Below are 17317 nucleotides of genomic sequence, written 5' to 3' on the forward strand. Positions count from 1 at the left end.
CCCTCTTCCTGATCCTCTCCAGGGATGGAGCATTGCTGTGCTTTCAGGAAGCAGTTCTAGAAAGACTCAGGCATTCCAAGCTCCTTTGCCCTCTGTGCATGCTTGCCACAGAATCCCTCACAGCCGGCTTCAGGGCATACTCAGCTTGGCTCCTCCAAAATCCAAGGCCTTCAGGGTGCTCAGTTAAACCTTTAACTCCACAGTGCTGTGGAACTGGACCTTCAGCACAGGGACCTTTCCAGCCTGATCTCTGCTCGTTCCTCTGCATCTCTGCACAAAACACAGCGCAGGAGAGAACGGCAGGAGGGGCCTGTGTGTCACAGCGCTCTGGATTTGTGACCCTTCAACTCCACAGAGATGCAGGTAAAGTGAAAAAGGCAAACTGTTTATTGATGGGGTGTGAGGCAAAGGGATGAGCTGAGGGGCAAAAAAGGGGATGGGCAAGGTCTGTGGGCTGGAAGAAGGGAGCTGTCTAAAGGGAGGGAGAGTGGAGGGAAAAAGAAGGGATGGGCAGTGTCTGAGGGTTGCAAGGAGGGAACTATCAGAATGGAGGGAGAGTGGAGGGAAAAAGGAGGGATGGGCAGTGTCTGAGGGTTGCAAGGAGGGAACTATCAGAATGGAGGGAGAGTGGAGGGAAAGAGAAGGGATGGGCAGTGTCTCAGGGCTGCAGGGAGGGAGCTATCAAAAGGGAGGGAGGGTGGAGGGAAAGAGAAGGGATGGGCAGTGTCTTAGGGCTGCAGGGACAGAGCTATCTAAAGGCAGGGAGAGGGCTGAAGCCATGCGAGCTTTCCACAGGCTCAGCTGGGCCAGTTGCCAGCAGTGCCTGGAGCTCCAGCTGGTCTCTTCTGGTCTCAGTGTAGCCTCATCATCCGTAGCATCTTACAGGAAGACTGGTTTCGTAAGCCAGCAGACGAGCGTAATTCTGCAGTTCTTTCAATAAACGTCTGCTGAAGAACTGTGTTTCTCTCAGAAGGGTTGTCATCTCTTTTTAGAGCTTGAAGTGCTGGAAGAGAGGGGAACAGAGCCCAGATCAGAGCCCAGATCTGTGGGAATCCTAGGAGAAAGTCCTGCCAGAGCCATCCCAGCCTGCTCTTGCCGTGGCCACAAGAGTGAAGAGGCCAACAGGATCAGCTGCAAGGTCCTGGTCACGAATCCACACCCCACCCAAATCCCTGCCCCATGTCACTGAAATCTGTGATATTCCCACACCACCAAGGTGTCCACACAGGGAGAGAAGCCCTCTGAAGCCGGGGCACGGATTACAGCTCCCTCCCCGGGCACTGCAGATCCCCCAGTGCCAGCCCCTCACTGCCCGCTGCCCTCACTCACCCGCGATGAGGGTCTGCAGCTCTTCCTGCTGCCCCCTCAGGGGCTCCCCGGCCATCCCTGGGAACACAGAGCCTGTCAGGGCCCCAGCGGCACAGCTCCCTGCCAGCGGCGCTGCAGCCCTGTGGCCACACGCCCTCCCGCCCCGGCAGGGCTCAGTCCCGGCCCTTGCCGCATCCTGACTCAGCCCAAGGGCACGGCTGCCAGAGGCCGGCAGCAGCAGCCCCGAGGGCAGCCGGGGCTCCAGGGCGCCGGGCCCGGGTGTCGCTGCCGGGGCAGCAGCCGGGGCTGGGGCCGAGCTGTGGCGGGGAGGGAGCCAGCCCGGGTTCGTGGCTCACCGAGGAACCTGATGGCCGCCTCTCGCAGCGGCTCCTGTGGGCTGTCCAGGTACGGCAGGGCCCGGCACAGGTGCTCGGCTGCTCGGTTCTTGTCCTGTGCCAGCTGGAGAGAGCGGTAGAGGGAAGGGTTGGCGCGGGCTCTGCCCCTCGGCCGGGCGCTGCTGCCTGCGGCCAGCCCCGGCCTCCCGTGCCCGCCCAGCCCTGAGGCCCGGCCAGCAGCCGCTGGCGCCGGGCTCTGGAGGGGGCAGAGAGCCGGGAGCTGCCCGAGGAGCCGCGCTGTCTCCCTGGCCCGCAGCCCCACTGGGCTGTGGCTCCATCGGCACCCGGCTCGGGGCCACAGGAGCCTGGAGACGAAGCCGTGCGGCCCAGGGAAGGGAGCGGCGTGTGGGGCACAGGCTGGCACCCCTGGGTGCAGCACTGGACAGGGGCCACAGCTGCCAGCCCCACACACTGAGTGCTGGGGGCTGGGAGCTTCTCAAAACTGGGCTTCTCCAGGCCGTTCTTACCAGACGCTCAGCAAACTTTGACAGCTGCTCCTTCCTCACCAGCCGCTTCAGATTCCTCCTCTTGAGGAACTCGGCCACACGAAGCAGCGTTTCCCAAGAGGCCTGGAGGGCAGCAGAGATGCAGAGATGGCACTGCAGCCCAGGGCACAGGACTCTTGTCTGGGTGACAGGGCCCAGAGGAAGCCGCAGCCTGGGAGGTTCCAGGACAGGTGGAAGCCGATGCCCCTCCCAGGGATGCACCGGCATCACAGCAAACCTCACCTTCGCCACACGCCGGTTCTCATCATGGCAGTGGATGAAGAGTGGAATCAGGCTCTGGTCCAAAATCTTCTCCAGGGCCTTCTTTCCCTCGTCCACTACCAAGTCCATTGCCTTGAAGAAGAGCTCAAGGGAGAGCAACTGCACATGGCTGTGGTCCTGGAGGAAAAGAAGAGAAGAAGACCTTAATACCAATTCCTCCAGGCTCAGCTGGGCAAAGGCCCAGAAATCTGTAAGACACAAAGTTTCTGGGCAGCAGCCAATGCCCGTGGCTGGGGGCACAGAGCCTTACGTGATCAAAGAGCAGCAGGAGTGCCTGAGCCAGCTTTGGGGCAGTGGTGCTGCATATCATGATGTCTTTATTGTTGAGCATATTGATGAACACACGGAGGGCCATGCCAACTACATCTCCATCTGCATCAGCCAGCAGGTCCTGAAGGCTTTGAGAGAGGCTGCACATTCTTATGGCCTGTGTGGAAAACAAGGCAGTGCTGGGAAGCCCTGAATGGCTGCAGCGCCAAGACCACCCTGGCACTGCAACCCCACCCTGCTGCTGCTGGGCCCAGAGGCCAAAGTCCTGTCCCAAAGCACTCAGGCAGGTGAGGCAGGAGAGCTGGGAGCAGCTGCCTCAGCTCCTGAAGCCCAGCCAGCCCAAGGGGCTGCTTTGCCCAGCACAGCTTCAGCTGCTGCCCCGTTCTCACCATCGAGGGATCCTTGCTGAGCACCACGAGGCCTCTGAGCGCCAGGCGACGCCTCTGCCTGCACTCGCTCTGCAGGTGCCTTGACGCGATCTCAAGGACACCGTCACCGTATTTAGTCAAATCCAAGCACTCGAGGACCTGAAAGGCACCGGGCAGTGACAGGGGAGCCAGCCGGCAGGAGCCTGGAACTGCGCAGGGCTGGGCCCAGGCAGCAGCACAGGGCGCGGGCACCGTCCCAGGCAGCTGCGGCTATGCAAGGGGACAGGGCTGGCAGGCAGCTCAGCGAGGGAGTGCTGGCCATCGGGCTCACCTCCACAAGGAATGCCATGAAGGACAGATCACAGCATGGCTCCTCTCTTCTGAGTGACTTGAGCAGGTGGATTGCAATGCGGGAACAGAAGGGGATCAAGCCACGGCGCATCTCCCTGTCAGGGGGAAAACGGCACCAAGACTCTGATATGGGGGGAGCACAGACCTCTCCCAGGAATGAGTCACAGAGATCTGGCCTTTCCCCAGCATCCCTGGAGGGACCGTGGGTGCTTTGGGAAGTGGCTCCTTTTGGGCACCCTCCTCTCTCAGCCTTTTCCAGTCTGCTCAGCCATCCCTCAGTGACAAGGCCCTCTGGCCAGGACCACAGGGACTGTGTGAGACACCCCAGGCACAGGGCACAAGTTTCAGAGGCAGCTGGGAGAAGTGAGGCTCACCTGGCCAGCAGACCCACGGCATAGTGCTGGGTGTCAGCACAGAGGAGCGTGTCCCAGCCACGCTTGCGTCCCATTTCCATGACCACGTTGTCACACCGCAGTCGGCAGAGCAGAGCCTTCATGGCCTGCATGGCAAACCTGTGTGCAGAGCACAGCCCAGGTCACACTGTGTGCACTGGTATCAGCCACAAGGGCATGGGAAGGACAGGAGGACTGGCACCTGTTGGCGTTGCTGGGAAGGCGGTGTTGCTCCCGGCAAGCTTTCCAGAAGCTGTCAGCTTCCACTGGTGGCATCTGCTGAGTGGTGATGACAACATGGAACAGCAGAGCCACAAACAGGCGGGCGGAATAAAGCATCATCGCCTCGTGGCACTGTGGCATCTGGACAATCACCCAGAGCACCAGAGTTGCCTGCAAAAGAATCACACCAAGACAGCGCTCAGTGCCGAGGTGTCCATGGGGCAAAGCCCGAGGGGAGACGCACGGGGAACAGCAGGCCCAGTGTCCCCTGAGCCTGCCCCTGGCCCAGGTTTCAGCCCAGCGCCTTCGGCAGGAAGAAGATGGAGAGCTCCTGGGGAAGCAAGCTCCAGGTGATCATCTCCAGAAACTCACACTCAAGGGCAAAACGTCCTTGTTGTCCCCATCAGAGGTGCAGGTGCTGCAAAGGGGCCAGTTCTCCATCACACAGAGAAGTGTTGGCAGCACTTTCTCAACTGTTGGTCCCGACGAGGCTATGGTTTGCCACATCATGGCAGCAGCTCTGTGGGATCAGAGCTCTGTGTCAGGGGTGTCTCAGTGACATTGCCATGCCCTGTGTAGCTGTGGGGTCTCAGGGGACAGAGCCTCCGTGCCCTGAAGGGCAGGGAGGGAGCACTGGCAGCAGCCTCAGGAAACAGAGGGGCCTGAGGCTCCTGGACCTCTGTGCCTGTTGGGCAGAGCCCATTGGACAGGCTGTGCAGGGCGATGGGCCCTAAAGGCCGGTGAGCCCTGAGCTCTCAAGGCACGTGGGCCCCATACCTGTCACACGATGGGGCACAGCGCAGGAGGGTCAGCACCACATCGACCGGGTGTTCTTCAGCCAGCCTTATTATGTCAATTTGCTGCCTGACATCCACAGTGACATGGGACACCAGACTCTGGTGAATGTTCCTCACAGTAGATGGCACCTGGAGGAGGCATGGGGAGGACATGAAGTGCTGTCCAAGGCAGCAACTTCCCCAGCTTCCCCCAAGAAGTGCTTCCCTTCCCGTCATGCTCTGCTGGCATCAAAGGCTGACGGGGCCCTGTGGATGTGGCTTGAAGGGCCACAGGATCCTGGGAGACCTCCAGTTCTGGCCCCTGGCTGGCTACCTGCTGGTCAGAAGCAGCAGCTCTCTTGTCAATGATGTCAGAAGACACACGAGGGTCCTTGAAATAATCCCATACGAGCTCTTGGCTAATAGTGGGAGTGAGTATCCTGTTGGCATCCGTGGTGCCCTGAGTCTCTCCAATGTCATCATTTGGAATGGCCGTGCCCTCAGTCCCTGCCATGTTAGCCTCTGCCCTGTCATCCTTCACTGCAGCGTCAGAGTCTTGTGAGGGCTCAGCTGAATCTGGGCTGACATCAGGCTCTGCCTGGAGCTCGGTCAGCCCGGAGTCAGGCTCAGCTGTGCCCTCAGTTGCTGCTGTGGTGTTCCTTCTACGCCCAATGTGCAGGAACTTGCGGAACCTCTGTGCAGAATGAACAAAAGACAGGGAAGAGAGGCATGTTCCATGGAGTGCTGCAAGTGCAGAGCTGGGCTGAGCAGTGACAGCAGGCCCAGCCCAGGTGGGGATGGCTGCAGGTACCTTCAGCGTTCTGCGGAAGCGGCCACGGGCAGGCTCCTGCTCTTGTGTCCCATCCATGTCTGCATCTGTCAAAGAGCAGCCAGAGCTGAGGGGCTGCGGGAGAGGCCGGAGAACACAGCCCAGCCCTGCATTCCCCAGTCAGGGACAGCCCTGGGGTGGCTCAGGGGATGGAGCACGGCCACTGGCAGGGGTCAGCCCCAGCCCCTCTTCTGTCTTGTCCTTGGGCATGTCCAGAGGGGAGGGGAGGGGAGGGGAGGGGAGGGGAGGGGAGGGGATGGGATGGGATGGGATGGGATGGGATGGGATGGGATGGGATGGGATGGGATGGGATGGGATGGGATGGGATGGGATGGGATGGGATGGGATGGGATGGGATGGGATGGGATGGGATGGTGCAGGGCCTGGCTGGCTGCAGCCATCAGCCCTGTGGCCCAGCTCTGCCACTCACCATCCTGCAGTGGTTGGAACTGCTCCGGCTCTTCAGGCTGCTGTGCTGGGGCAGCTCCAGGGGCTGTCTTTCTGTTCCCTCTGAACACTTGGAACAGGTTGAGGAATCTGCCCTCCATGACACAATCTGGCCTTGGGGGCACCTTAAAGAGAGATGCCTTGGGTAATCTCTGAGTCAACAAGTCGTGCAGTTGTGCCTTGAAGGCACCCTGCGAGAGAGAAGCCTCAGGAAGCCTACAGGACAGCAGGTCCTGCAGTCGGGTCTCGAGGGCTCCTGCCACAATGACTGGAGACTCCTTGTAAATGACTGTGGTCACCAGGTCCCACAGTCTCACCTTGAGGACAGAGGCCAGAAGGATGGGAGATGCCTCAGAAAAGCTCCAGGTACCAAGTACCGGAGTCTGGCCTTGAAGGCACCTGCAAAAGAAAAGTCTTGGGAAGGCCACGGGCCACCAAGTCCCGCAGTCTTCCCCCACAGGCACCTGCAAAAGAAAAGCCTCGGGAAAGCCACGGGCCACCAAGGCCCTCAGTCTTGCCACGAGGTCACCTGTAGGAGTAAAGTCTTGGAAAAGCTCCGGGTCAGACACAATCGAGTGCGCTGTGCGGGGGCTCCTCACAGCACCGCTCTGGCGCGTCCTGTCCCGTCGCGTGCACTGGGCACAGTGGCGTTGCCCTGTCACCGCCAGCCCCTATGTCACCATGTGTCACAAAGGGCCCTTGGACACCCTGTCCCTTTCCATTCCACGGTTACCATGCTGCACCGTGTCACAAAGGGCCCATGAACGCACTGCCACCTGCCCTGGTTCCGCCCCCATCCCCCCCAAAGTGGCCCAGGTTTAAAGGAATCCCTTGCCCAAAGTGTCTAAGACAGCCTGACAGGATCTTTAGGAACGCCTCAAACCATCAGCAAACGCTGCCCTGCTCTGCAGGCTCAGGGCAGCAGAAGGAGCCCCCAGGGCTGCCAACACAGCCGCAGCAGGAAGGGCACAGGGCCTTGCACAGAATCTGCACAGGAGACTGGCAGCACTGAAATCAGCAAGTGTGGCAGAGTCCCCACCGAGGCAGACCTGCCACCCCAGCCGAGCCCTGGCAGTGCTGGTGCCCTTCTCCTGCCCCAGAGACCTGTGCCCCTGGGGGGCTTCTGTGCCAGAGGGCAGCCAAAGCCCAGGTGCATTGGGGGCTGGGCTCCTTCCTGCAGGGGTCTTGGCAGGAGCATCTGGAACAACTGCTGGCAATGCTTAGCCTTGGTCAGATTATTACATGTTGGAATTATTTTCCCATTGAAGTCATTTCCTGCAGCTCAAAAACATCTTTGTTGGGAAGGCACAGAAGGATCTGGCATTTAAGGACCCTCAATTCATGAGAGCTTTACTTCCCCGTTGCTCAACTCAAGAAGTTCCAAAAAGTTGCAGACTTCACCAATTAATTGGAATGACCGGAGAATTTGAAAGATCTGCAAGTTTGCTTCCCATCTCAAAGCAGCAAGTCCTTTGCCTTAACATCATCCATTGAGAGTCACTTTACAAAATATAACACTACACAGAGGCTAAAAAAAGGCCATTCTTTGGTTTGCAAAGCTTTGGTTTTCTATGGAGGGATGATAATATCTTAATTCTCTGAAGGATTAAAGCTCTCAAGGAATGAAAGTCCACTCAGTATTACAAAAGTAGTCCAGACAATTGAGTAGATTGCAAAAAGGCTAATCCTGCCCCTGGTACAGATATCTAGGTGGCCAATAAATTACAGCTCTCCCCTCTTCTTTTTTTGCATGAGAACCAGGACCACTAACAGAAAAAGTCACAGCTATTCCTTATGTCCTCCATGACCAAAGCTGTGCCAAACCATGGATGCTGCCATCAAACTGACTCAAATTCCAGCCTAGACCTCTCACTTCCAGACAACTCCTTCCCCAACACACCCACCAACACCAATGCCCCCAAAACACGCTCACAGAACTCCTCAACACCCCACCAGGACAGGAGAAGGGACAGGCAGTGGGGTTATGGCTGTCCCTTAGCTGGGGGACACGGCTCAAAGGGCAAATGGTTGAGGTTTTGGTGTTGGAGTGCTGCTGCCCCGAGGATCCACTGCTACTGCAGAACTTTTCTATCACTGAGTCTCTTTAATGTGGGTGAGCCTCTGCTCACAAGTGTGGCCATGTAACTGGGTCCTTTCAATACCCAATCACTCTGGGAGGGATCCTCACCATCTGCTTGGGTGCCTCAGGGGAAAACCGGGACCCAACCACCTCTGAAAGGGAGCGCTTCACGGCTGCTTTCGGGAGCCCAGCAGCTGCTGCTGTTGCCAGGGCATTACACAGGTGACAGCCAGGGAACATCCAAACCAATCCCCCCCTCCACCTTTTTTCTCCTTCCAGGGCTGCCCAGACCCTGCTGTTTCTGCCACTGCTCCGGATTTTTAGTACACTTTTAGCTCAATATCCCTGGGTCTGCCCAGCCCCATGCTGCTCCTGCCACAGCTTCGAGCTCATTGCTAAACTGTTTGCCACCCCGGGCCTGCACTCCTCTGCTGTTCCAGCCTGGCCCCTCGAGGTTCCTGCTATAGTCCATTTCACCAACTTTATATCCCCCCACATTTGGGTGCCAAAACAACTGCAGTGGGTCGACCCTGGCTGGGCGCCAGGTGCCCACGCTGTCGCTCTGTCACTCTCTTTCCCACTGGGACGGGGAAGAGGATAAGACAGAGAACAGCCAGCAGGGTGAGACAAGGCAGTTCTATTACAGTAAAATAAAGAACTAAGTAGAGATCTGGGCCTGCATGGGCTGAAGAGAAAAAAGTCTACTTCCCATCTGATGTTTGGACATTTTCTGAAAAGAAAGGCTTCAGCACACATAATGGTTCCTCCAGAAGGCAAACACTGAAAACTCAAAAATGCCCCCCCTTTCCTCCTCTCTCCTTGAGCTTAGCTCTCTGAGATGTTGTCATGAGGTATGGAATATCTCTCTGGCTAATTTGAGTCAGTTGGCTTGGTTGTGTCCTCTCCCAGGATCTTGCCTACTCCCATCCCCTTTGATGGGGGAAGGAATGTCAGAAGGAATGACGGCACTGCCAGGCAGTAGCCAAAACACGGGTCTGTTCTCAACACCTGCCTAGGTACTAAAATAAATTGGGCAGGACTAGAGGTCCTTTTTAATGCTTTTAATACAAGAATCAGCTTGGGTGGAGGCCCAAGGGGTCACACACACCGCCACTGCTCCCAGATTCCACGCAGTGAAGGAGGAAGTTGACTTTGCCACACAGCAGAGTCAGAGCTTCCGTCCTCACAGGAGTCTGCAGGAATGCTCGTCTTCTTTGGCTCAGAGTCTGGGATGTCACCCTGGTCGAGTTCCCCCTTGGTGCTGTCAGCTTTTGGGAGGAAGTCAGGGGACTTCTCTGGGTCTTCCTCATTCGGTGGTGCTGTCTTGATTTCTTCTTTTTAGTGTGGTTCGTTGTTTCCGGAGTCTTATTAGTCTGTGTGCATCCTGTGTGTCTCTGGTCTCTCTCATTTACGTCCAGGCCCTTGTGTCATCCTCCTCCTCAGGGCTGGGGACGCCATTCTGGGGAGCAGTGGCGGTGATCTCCCGACGGGACAAAGACATGACAGCAAAGGGTAAGTACAGCTAATACATAACAAGAGAAGAGTTAATAACCTGAACTTGGGATAAACAACGAAACAATTGAACTGGTTTACAACAAAGCGCTAACCAAGGTTTAACACTTGCATCCGGGTTCTCAAAATTGTTTCTTACAGCCTAGTGCAGGTTGGGATGATGATCCACCCTCACAGCTGGCCCAGGGCAGGTCTGGAGTGCTTTTGGTGGCACCTTGGTCTGGCACACACTTGAGGAGTGGGTCTGTTTTCAACAATGAAACTTGGGAGTATTAGATTGCATAAAAAAAGAAAAAAAGAAAAAAAGAAAATAAAAAGGAAAATCCCCTCTTTGCTGAGTGCAGGCAGCTCTCCAAGCAAAGCAGGTCCCAGGTGAGGGAGGACAGAGAGGATGGGATTGAGGAATGTGGAGCAAGGTTGTCCACACTGGCTCACACCTCAAGGCACAGCTTCTCTGAGCAGGCCAGACCTCCTGAGGAGAGACCCTGGGTCAATATCAATCACAGAATGCTGCAATCACCTCTGCTCCAAAGAGAGCAGGAATAAAATACATCCTTTAGAACAGGAATGTGCGTTTCCTAGAAGCTCTTTTTAATACTTCTCCATAACTTTAGTGGGAAAATTTCCAAATGAGCTGCACTGGAGCATAGGGAAATGAAGGCACAGCCATGGTTTGTCAGATTTGCACAAGGCTGCTCTGAGTCCCAGGGGCTGGATGGGGGAAATGGTGGGGTGGGGGTAGGGACAAAGTCTGATTAATCATCAGTCATAAGGGGTGTTTATTTTCAGATCTATTCAGACTGTATGAGGGGATGCTGGGGATTAATATCAACTGGGGATTAGAAACAGAAAAAGAAAACTAAACAGGACCAAACAATTATATCTTAATTGTTTTCAATACAGTAGATTTACTTTGAATACGCTTTTGAAATTTGTCTAATTAACCACGGAAGAACTGACGACTTGAATTTTTCCTATGGGCTTATCATTTTTGGGTGATTGAACAAATGTTAATGAGCCTTTGTCACTGAATTTCTCAGCTGAAGCGCTCAAGAAAGAAGAGGCCTGTGGAAAAGTAAAATTCATCAGCAACCTCCAAGTGGCTGAGGATCCATCCTCATGAGAGCAGGAATGACCAGCAATGGGCACAGCTTTGTGGCTGCCCCAGCTTTGGGATGGGCCCTGGGCCTGGAGCAGGAGCAGCTCTTGAAGGCCCCAAGGCCGGGGCTGTGGTGCTGGCCTGGGCAGATGGGATGGCAGGAGGGGCTGCAGAGCTGCCAGGATCTCCTGGAGAGGGGAGCAGGGCACCCAGGGAGCCTCCTTTTCCTTTGGCCAGGCACTTTCCCCCATGGCTGGGGCTGAGGCCTCTCTGAGCTGCAGCTGCTGCTGTGCCCTGCAGAGGGGCTGAGGCCGTGGGGCAGTGCCCAGAGCAGCCTGCCCTGAGCAGAGCTGTGGGGCCAGAGCCAGCTGGGCTGTGCTGGGGAGAGGCCCTGGCTGCTGCCGAGAGCTCAGGGCAGCTGGGACAGCTTGGAAGGAGCTGGGCTGGGCTCAGAGAGCCTGCCAGAGAAACCAGCAGTGTCCATCTCAGCCTGTGTGAGCGTGAGGGACAGGACTCGGCCCAGGCCTTGTGGGGCAGGGCCAGCACCTACAGGGCAAGGGATTGAAAACAGGCAAGTGGCCGAGAGAGGAGGCTGCTCTGTGCCCTTGGTGGCATGAGCAGAGCAGAGAGGGGGTCCAGGACATTTGCCACCACCAGGCTCTGTCCCCAGGTGCTGCCAGCCCTGGCTGCTGAGCCCAGGTTTGGCCTGGGCTGAGTTTGGCTGTGGCCCAGCTCCATCCTCCTGCAGGGCTCAGGGCCTGTTGGTGGCCATGGCCAGCCCTGCCCAGCCTCTGTGCTGGCCCAGAGCCCGGCAGAGCCTGGGGCAGGGCTGTGTGTGCAGGCCCACAGGTGCCACGGGCTCTGCAGGAGCTGGGAGAGGCTGCCCAGCAGGGAGGCCATGGGGCACAGAGCCCCAGGGCTGCTGTGGGCACCACGGCACAGGGGCCGTGCCCACCCGCAATGCTCCTGCCCTGGGCTAGGCCTGCCCAGGGGCTGGGCCACCATGGCTGGGCCAGCAGGGCACAAAGGGGCCATGGAGCCGCTGCCGGGGCTGGCAGCAAGGCCAGGCACAGACAAGGAATTGCTGTGCATGGCTTGTGCTGGCCAGGGCTGGCTGTGGCAAGGGCAGAGCTCAGCTGTCCTTGGTAGCTGCAGGAAAAGTCCAGAGCCCAAAGAGCCTCCATGGCTGTGCTGGAGACCAAGACTGCAGGAGGGAAAGGCTGGGCTGCTTTGGGATGGGGAGGGCATTGAATTCCAGCAGACACCACAGATGGGAGGCTTAGCAAGGCTTGAAGAGAAGAGAAGCTTCACAAGCCTCCAAGGGGGGATGTTACCAGATGAAAAACCATCTCCAGCTGGTGAGCACACAGTTCTTGTTCTTCAAAACCCCCTGGCCCATGGAACTGCACCATGCCCATTGTGTAAGAATTGGAAAGCGACCAGCTCCAGTTGTGCCAACTTTTACCAGCTCACCGGGCAGTCAGGTCTGACTCTGGCATCACCAAGCACCAGGGACCACCAAAGAGACGCCCAGGACAGAAGAACACAGCTGTGAAGGTAAGAGAAAATATGTTAATGATTTCAGAGAAATGGTTATCATATGTATGTTTATTCTGTGACAGTCAGTGAATATGGATGTAAAATACAGTCCACAAGCAGGAACTTTCTTGTACCCAGCACGCACACCTTTGGGAAGAGCTATTCCCCCTTGTGCATCTGGCTGAATAAAGAATGCTGCTTCTTACTGCTCCCTTGCTGTGAAGCAGTTTCTTTTATTTTATTTTTATTTTTATTTTCTTTTATTTTTTCCCATTTTTGGTAGCAGAGTCACAATGGACCCTTGGTTCCATGATGCCCCATAGTGTCACCATGGTCTCCTTGGTTCTGCAGTGTCACCATGGGCCCTTTGTTCCATGAGGTTCTGCAGTAGAACATGGTCACCTTGGTTCCGTGCGGTTCCATGGTGTCACCATGGGCCAGGGTTCCACAAGGCCTTGCTGTGTCAGAAGGGCCCCTTGGTTCCAAGAGGTTCCTCAGTGTCACCATGGACCATTGGTTCAATGTGGCCCCAATGTGCCAAAATGGATTTTGGTTCCATGGGTCTCTGCTGTGTCAAAATGCACCCTTTGTTCCATGAGTTTGCCCAGTGTCACAGCTGACTTCTTGGTTCTGTGAGGCCCCACCATCAGCAAGTCTCTGAAACATCAGAGTAAGTCTCCTTAACACTCATTTGGTGTTTAAGAGGCACATGATTTATTCAGGCCTGAGGTCCAACATGGGATAACTCCTAACCTGACATGGACATGTGATTCTCCCAGTGTGTTGCTTTTATACAGTGGCTAAATGCATATTAAAATTTACCCACTTCCATAAAACCAAACTCTGAGTTCCCAGATTCAGTCCTTGTTTTTCCCATCACTGCACCCTTGAGCCAGATGTCTTCTCCTTGTCTCCCAACCATCCTTGCTGGGAAGGCAGGCCCTGCATGCCTTGTTCCTGTGCTAGAAGTTGACAGGCACGGTAAAAATTGAGTTAACCCTTTTGGTATCAAGGCCAAGGCTTTGTGTGGCCAGGCAGAGGCAGGCAGGACGCAGAGCTGTCACAAAGGAAGGGCCCAGCGAGCTGGGGCAGCCGGGGGATGACGACAGCCTGCAGGGCCAGAGGCGCAGGGCATGGACACCGTAGGGCAGCCTGGGCTGGAGAGGGCACAGGGATGGGCAGCAGCTGCAAGGCCCTGCCAGAGGCAACTTGTGCAGCCCTTTGGCCATGGCTGCTGGGCCTGGGCCTGAGCCATGAGGAGGAGACAAGTGACCCTGGCAGCCCTGGGGCCTCATTGCCTCCTTGTCCCTGCTCAGCAGCCTGGCAGGGGCCGCCCCATGGTGCTGCCCTTGGCATTGCACATCCCCACATGCCAGTGGCCCGGGAAGAGCCCTGAGCAATGAGGGAGGGACAGCATCTGCCTTGCCAGGGGCTGGGGCTCAGCCCTTGGCCCTTGGCACTCCTGAAACACATCCAGCTTTGCTCAGCACCAGAGACACCTTTCCCTTGATTGTCCCTGTTGCCGCTGAAGATGAATAGATCACATGGACACAGGTTGAGGTGTGGTGAAAAGAAGAGAGAGTTTATTTTTCTTCCTAGGATTTATAAGCTTCTGACCACGGCCAGGGATTGGATGGTCAGGATAACACTTTCTCACTGCACTGGCCTTGAGAGATGCCCATCACAAGATGTGTAACAGAAAGAATGTACACATACCTATGTTTACAGTTCCTGTCCTGGGAAAGTCTTTAGAAAAACATGTCAGCAAGTTCAGAAACTGAGTTTTCAGGGCGACATGTCTCCACCTGTCATCAGTGCCTGCAGTGTTCTGCTGTCCCTGGAACCTGGGGACACTTTCCCAGTCGTGTCCCTCAGTGGGACCCATTAAAACTTCAAGAAACTTTGTAGTGCCAATTTAACTTTGAGTTCTTGAGAAGTTTTTTGAACACTCTCTCAGGGACTGAGTCAGGTGGAAACAACACCAAAGCCCTGAGAGGGTCATTAAAATCCTGGTGCTGTTGCTGAGTTGGGCTGAGCTCCTGGCACAGAGGCAGCTCCTGGCAACCAAGAAGAGCTTCAAAAAGGCATTTCTCCTGATGAGCAGCTTTTCTCCCAGCCCAGCAGGGCTGAGGGCACTGCCTGCAGCTACCTGGGTGCCTTAAAGCAAATGGAAGGACAAGTCTGAGCTTCTTCATGGAGAAATGCTCCCAACTGCTGGCACAGTAAGTCTCTGGCTGCGGGGATCTCCTAAAGCTGCCCCATGACAGCACTGACATGACTGTAGGGATGGCTCTGCTGCCGTTTGTGGTTTGGGGAGGATGTGCTGCAGAGTGGGGCTGCCCTGGGCACCCTCAGAGGGACAGGGCAGGACGGCTCCTGCTGCCAGGGACGGCTGCAGGGGCTGAAGCTGGGGCTGCAGCCAGGGCTGCCCAGGGCTGTCCTGCAGAGCAGCTCCTGCAGCCCTGAGGGCTCTTTGCCAGGCCAGGGCATCAGCCACCTGCCAGGGGCAGCTCTCAGCCTGCCTGGGAGCTCCCTGTGGGTGCTGGGGAGAAGTTGGAGGGGGAAGGAGCGACCCCCATCAGGGCAGATTCCTCCTGCTGTGGAGATGGTGCTGCATGGCCAGGGCTGCTCTCGGCTTTCTCCTAAAGGAAAGGGCAAGGGGCTGTCAGCTTGGTCTGTGTCACTGAGACTCCTGCACTGTCACCCTGGGCATGAGCAGAGCTGCCTCAGCTCTCCCTCCCAAAGTGCCTCCTCAGCCTCCTCTAGCCACAGCCAGCAGCAGCAGCACCTTGGCTTGCAGCATCTCTGTTTGTCTGAGCTGCCCTTAAGGCCCTGCTGGCAGGGAGATGGCCCTGGGCAGTGCCTGTGCTGGGAGGGGTGTGCAGGGCAGAGCTGAGCCCCCAGGGCTGGGCTGGGCTCAGGAGCACTGGCAGGGACAAGGCTTGGATAGAGAGAAACAGCTCCCAATAGGCACAACTCCAGGCAGAGAGCCAGAGCAGCCCTGGGTATCCCTCCCTGTCCAGCTGCACAGAGACAAAAAGATGTCTAGGGAAAATAATTTAGAAATTGGAGCCTTTAAAAAGCCTGCTTTTTTTTTTTCAAGCATGTTTTATGTTTAGCCACCCTGAAACAGAGGGAGCTGTAATGATCAAAGGGCTCCTGTGTGGGACCAGCAGGTCTGAGTGCCCTGGGGCACAGGGAGCCCTGATTTCCCTCTGGGCTCCCCAGTGCTCAGGCTGAGAGCAATGCTGAAAGAGGATTTCTGCCCTTTCACAGAAAGGAACAGTAACTTAGCAGCAAAACTCCAGCTCAAAAATAAATAAAAAACCAAGCAAATTTTCCTCAAAGAAAGAGGAGTAATTTTTCGTAAATTTGTAAGAAAATAGCATAGAATTGACTCAAGAAAACCTGTCTCAGCTTTTCAATGTGTTCTTTCAACAGTCCACCATGCCCAGAGTGAAGAAATGTCCAACAGCAGCTCCTTCAGCCACTTCCTCCTGCTGGCACTGGCAGACACGCGGCAGCTGCAGCTCCTGCACTTCTGCCTCTTCCTGGGCATCTCCCTGGCTGCCCTCCTGGGCAACACCCTCATCATCAGTGCCATAGCCTGCAGCCACCACCTGCACAGCCCCATGTTCTTCTTCCTGCTCAACCTGGCCCTCACTGACCTGGGCTGCATCTGCACCACTGTGCCCAAAGCCATGCACAATTCCCTCTGGGACACCAGGACCATCTCCTACTCAGGATGTGCTGCACAGGTGTTTTTCTTTATGTTCTTCATCTCAGCAGAGTATTTCCTGCTGACCATCATGTGCTACGACCGCTACGTGTCCATCTGCAAACCCCTGCACTATGGGACCCTCCTGGGCAGCAGAGCTTGTGCCCACATGGCAGCAGCTGCCTGGGCCAGTGGCTTTCTCAATGCTCTGCTGCACACAGCCAATACATTTTCCCTGCCCCTGTGCCAGGGCAATGCCCTGGGCCAGTTCTTCTGTGAAATCCCACACATCCTCAAGCTCTCCTGCTCCAAGTCCCACCTCAGGGAACTTGGGGTTTCCATTTTTACTACCTCCTTAGCACTTGTCTGTTTTGTGTTCATTGTTTTCTCCTACGTGCAGATCTTCAGGGCTGTGCTGAGGATCCCCTCTGAGCAGGGACGGCACAAAGCCTTTTCCACCTGCCTCCCTCACCTGGCCATGCTCTCCCTGTTCCTCAGCACTGCAGCCTTTGCCCACCTGAAGCCTCCCTCCATCTCCTCCCCATCCCTGGATCTGGCAGTGTCAGTTCTGTACTCGGTGGTGTCTCCAGCCCTGAACCCCCTCATCTACAGCCTGAGGAACCAGGAGCTCAGGGCTGCCCTGAGAAAATTGATGACTCTGTATTTTCTGAAGTATTAAACTCTTATTTCTGCTGCAGAGCCTTTTGAATGTAACTCTTTGGAATCTCAGCCTTATTATTCCCTAATTGTGCATTTATTCATTGGTAACTTTTTCTACTGTGGTGTGTTTTACAAATACTGTAGTATTACTTTTTGTATTTCTACATGAATATCTACCTTTCTTTTGAAACACACCTGCAAGAGGTGTGTTACCTGTGCATTTAAATAAAATCAAGTGCCTGCCCTGACCTGTGTGTCCAGGATCATTCCTCAGTGCTTCTCTGGCTCTGCAGTGAATGATTTTGGGTACCTTAACACCTCAAGGGTTCAAGGTTTCCAGGTTAAATGGGCTAGCTTAATGCAGTCACTGCTGTGGAAAGTGTTTTATGTTCAACTGGATGTTGTATTAAATGCTTTGCCCAAGTTCCTTGGTTCTCTGTACTTTGCCAGTAAAATTCTGTGTGGTTTTCACCTCTGAGCTCTGTTGGTCAGAGCACGGTGCTGATATCAGCGAGGCTGTGGCTTCAATCCCTGTGTGGGCCATTCACTTGACAGCTGGAATTGCTGGTCCTTGGGGGTCCCTT

The 17317-nt window shown here is 55.8% G+C and overlaps 2 protein-coding genes across 3 annotated transcripts in view; one reads left to right on the forward strand and one right to left on the reverse strand.

Moving 5' to 3' along the window:
* The window catches only part of LOC147649098 (olfactory receptor 14J1-like), a 124017-nt gene extending 107036 nt beyond the window's left edge, over window positions 1-16981 (forward strand). The window contains exons 2-4 of one of the 2 annotated variants that reach the window (XM_086865128.1): window positions 9624-9717; window positions 10758-14577; window positions 15797-16981. In XM_086865128.1, coding sequence (XP_086721254.1) covers window positions 15820-16752 — 933 coding nt within the window. In that variant the 5' untranslated portion in view covers window positions 9624-9717; window positions 10758-14577; window positions 15797-15819 and the 3' untranslated portion in view covers window positions 16753-16981. Of the gene's footprint in view, window positions 1-9623; window positions 9718-10757; window positions 14578-15796 lie in introns of those variants that run through there. The other variant, XM_086865130.1, reaches the window with a different exon arrangement.
* Window positions 365-6781, reverse strand: LOC147649101 (maestro heat-like repeat-containing protein family member 7). Its single transcript, XM_086864976.1, has 16 exons — window positions 6443-6781; window positions 6109-6250; window positions 5661-5725; window positions 5184-5543; window positions 4851-4999; window positions 4446-4593; window positions 4054-4244; window positions 3834-3971; window positions 3440-3554; window positions 3130-3267; window positions 2721-2897; window positions 2432-2587; window positions 2171-2272; window positions 1665-1767; window positions 1330-1386; window positions 365-1003 (listed from the first exon to the last, which is right to left on the reverse strand). The coding sequence occupies exons 2-16, from the start codon at window positions 6224-6226 to the stop codon at window positions 852-854; spliced, it is 2169 nt and encodes a 722-aa protein (XP_086721102.1). The 5' UTR covers window positions 6227-6250; window positions 6443-6781; the 3' UTR covers window positions 365-851.
* Window positions 16982-17317: the final 336 nt, after the last annotated feature.

This window comes from Cyanistes caeruleus, chromosome 28 (genome assembly GCF_971803275.1).
Source record: "Cyanistes caeruleus chromosome 28, bCyaCae1.hap1.1, whole genome shotgun sequence".
NCBI classification, from domain to species: domain Eukaryota; kingdom Metazoa; phylum Chordata; class Aves; order Passeriformes; family Paridae; genus Cyanistes; species Cyanistes caeruleus.

Coding starts and splice junctions, on each gene's coding strand:
- LOC147649101 (XM_086864976.1), bottom strand. CDS start 6,226: ATGGAGGGCAGATTCCTCAACCTGTTCCAAGTGTTCAGAGGGAACAGA. Junction 4,245..4,445: donor AGGACGTTTTGCCCTTGAGT/GTGAGTTTCTGG, acceptor ATTCTTTTGCAG/GCAACTCTGGTGCTCTGGGT. Junction 1,387..1,664: donor GGCGGCCATCAGGTTCCTCG/GTGAGCCACGAA, acceptor CTGTGTTCCCAG/GGATGGCCGGGGAGCCCCTG.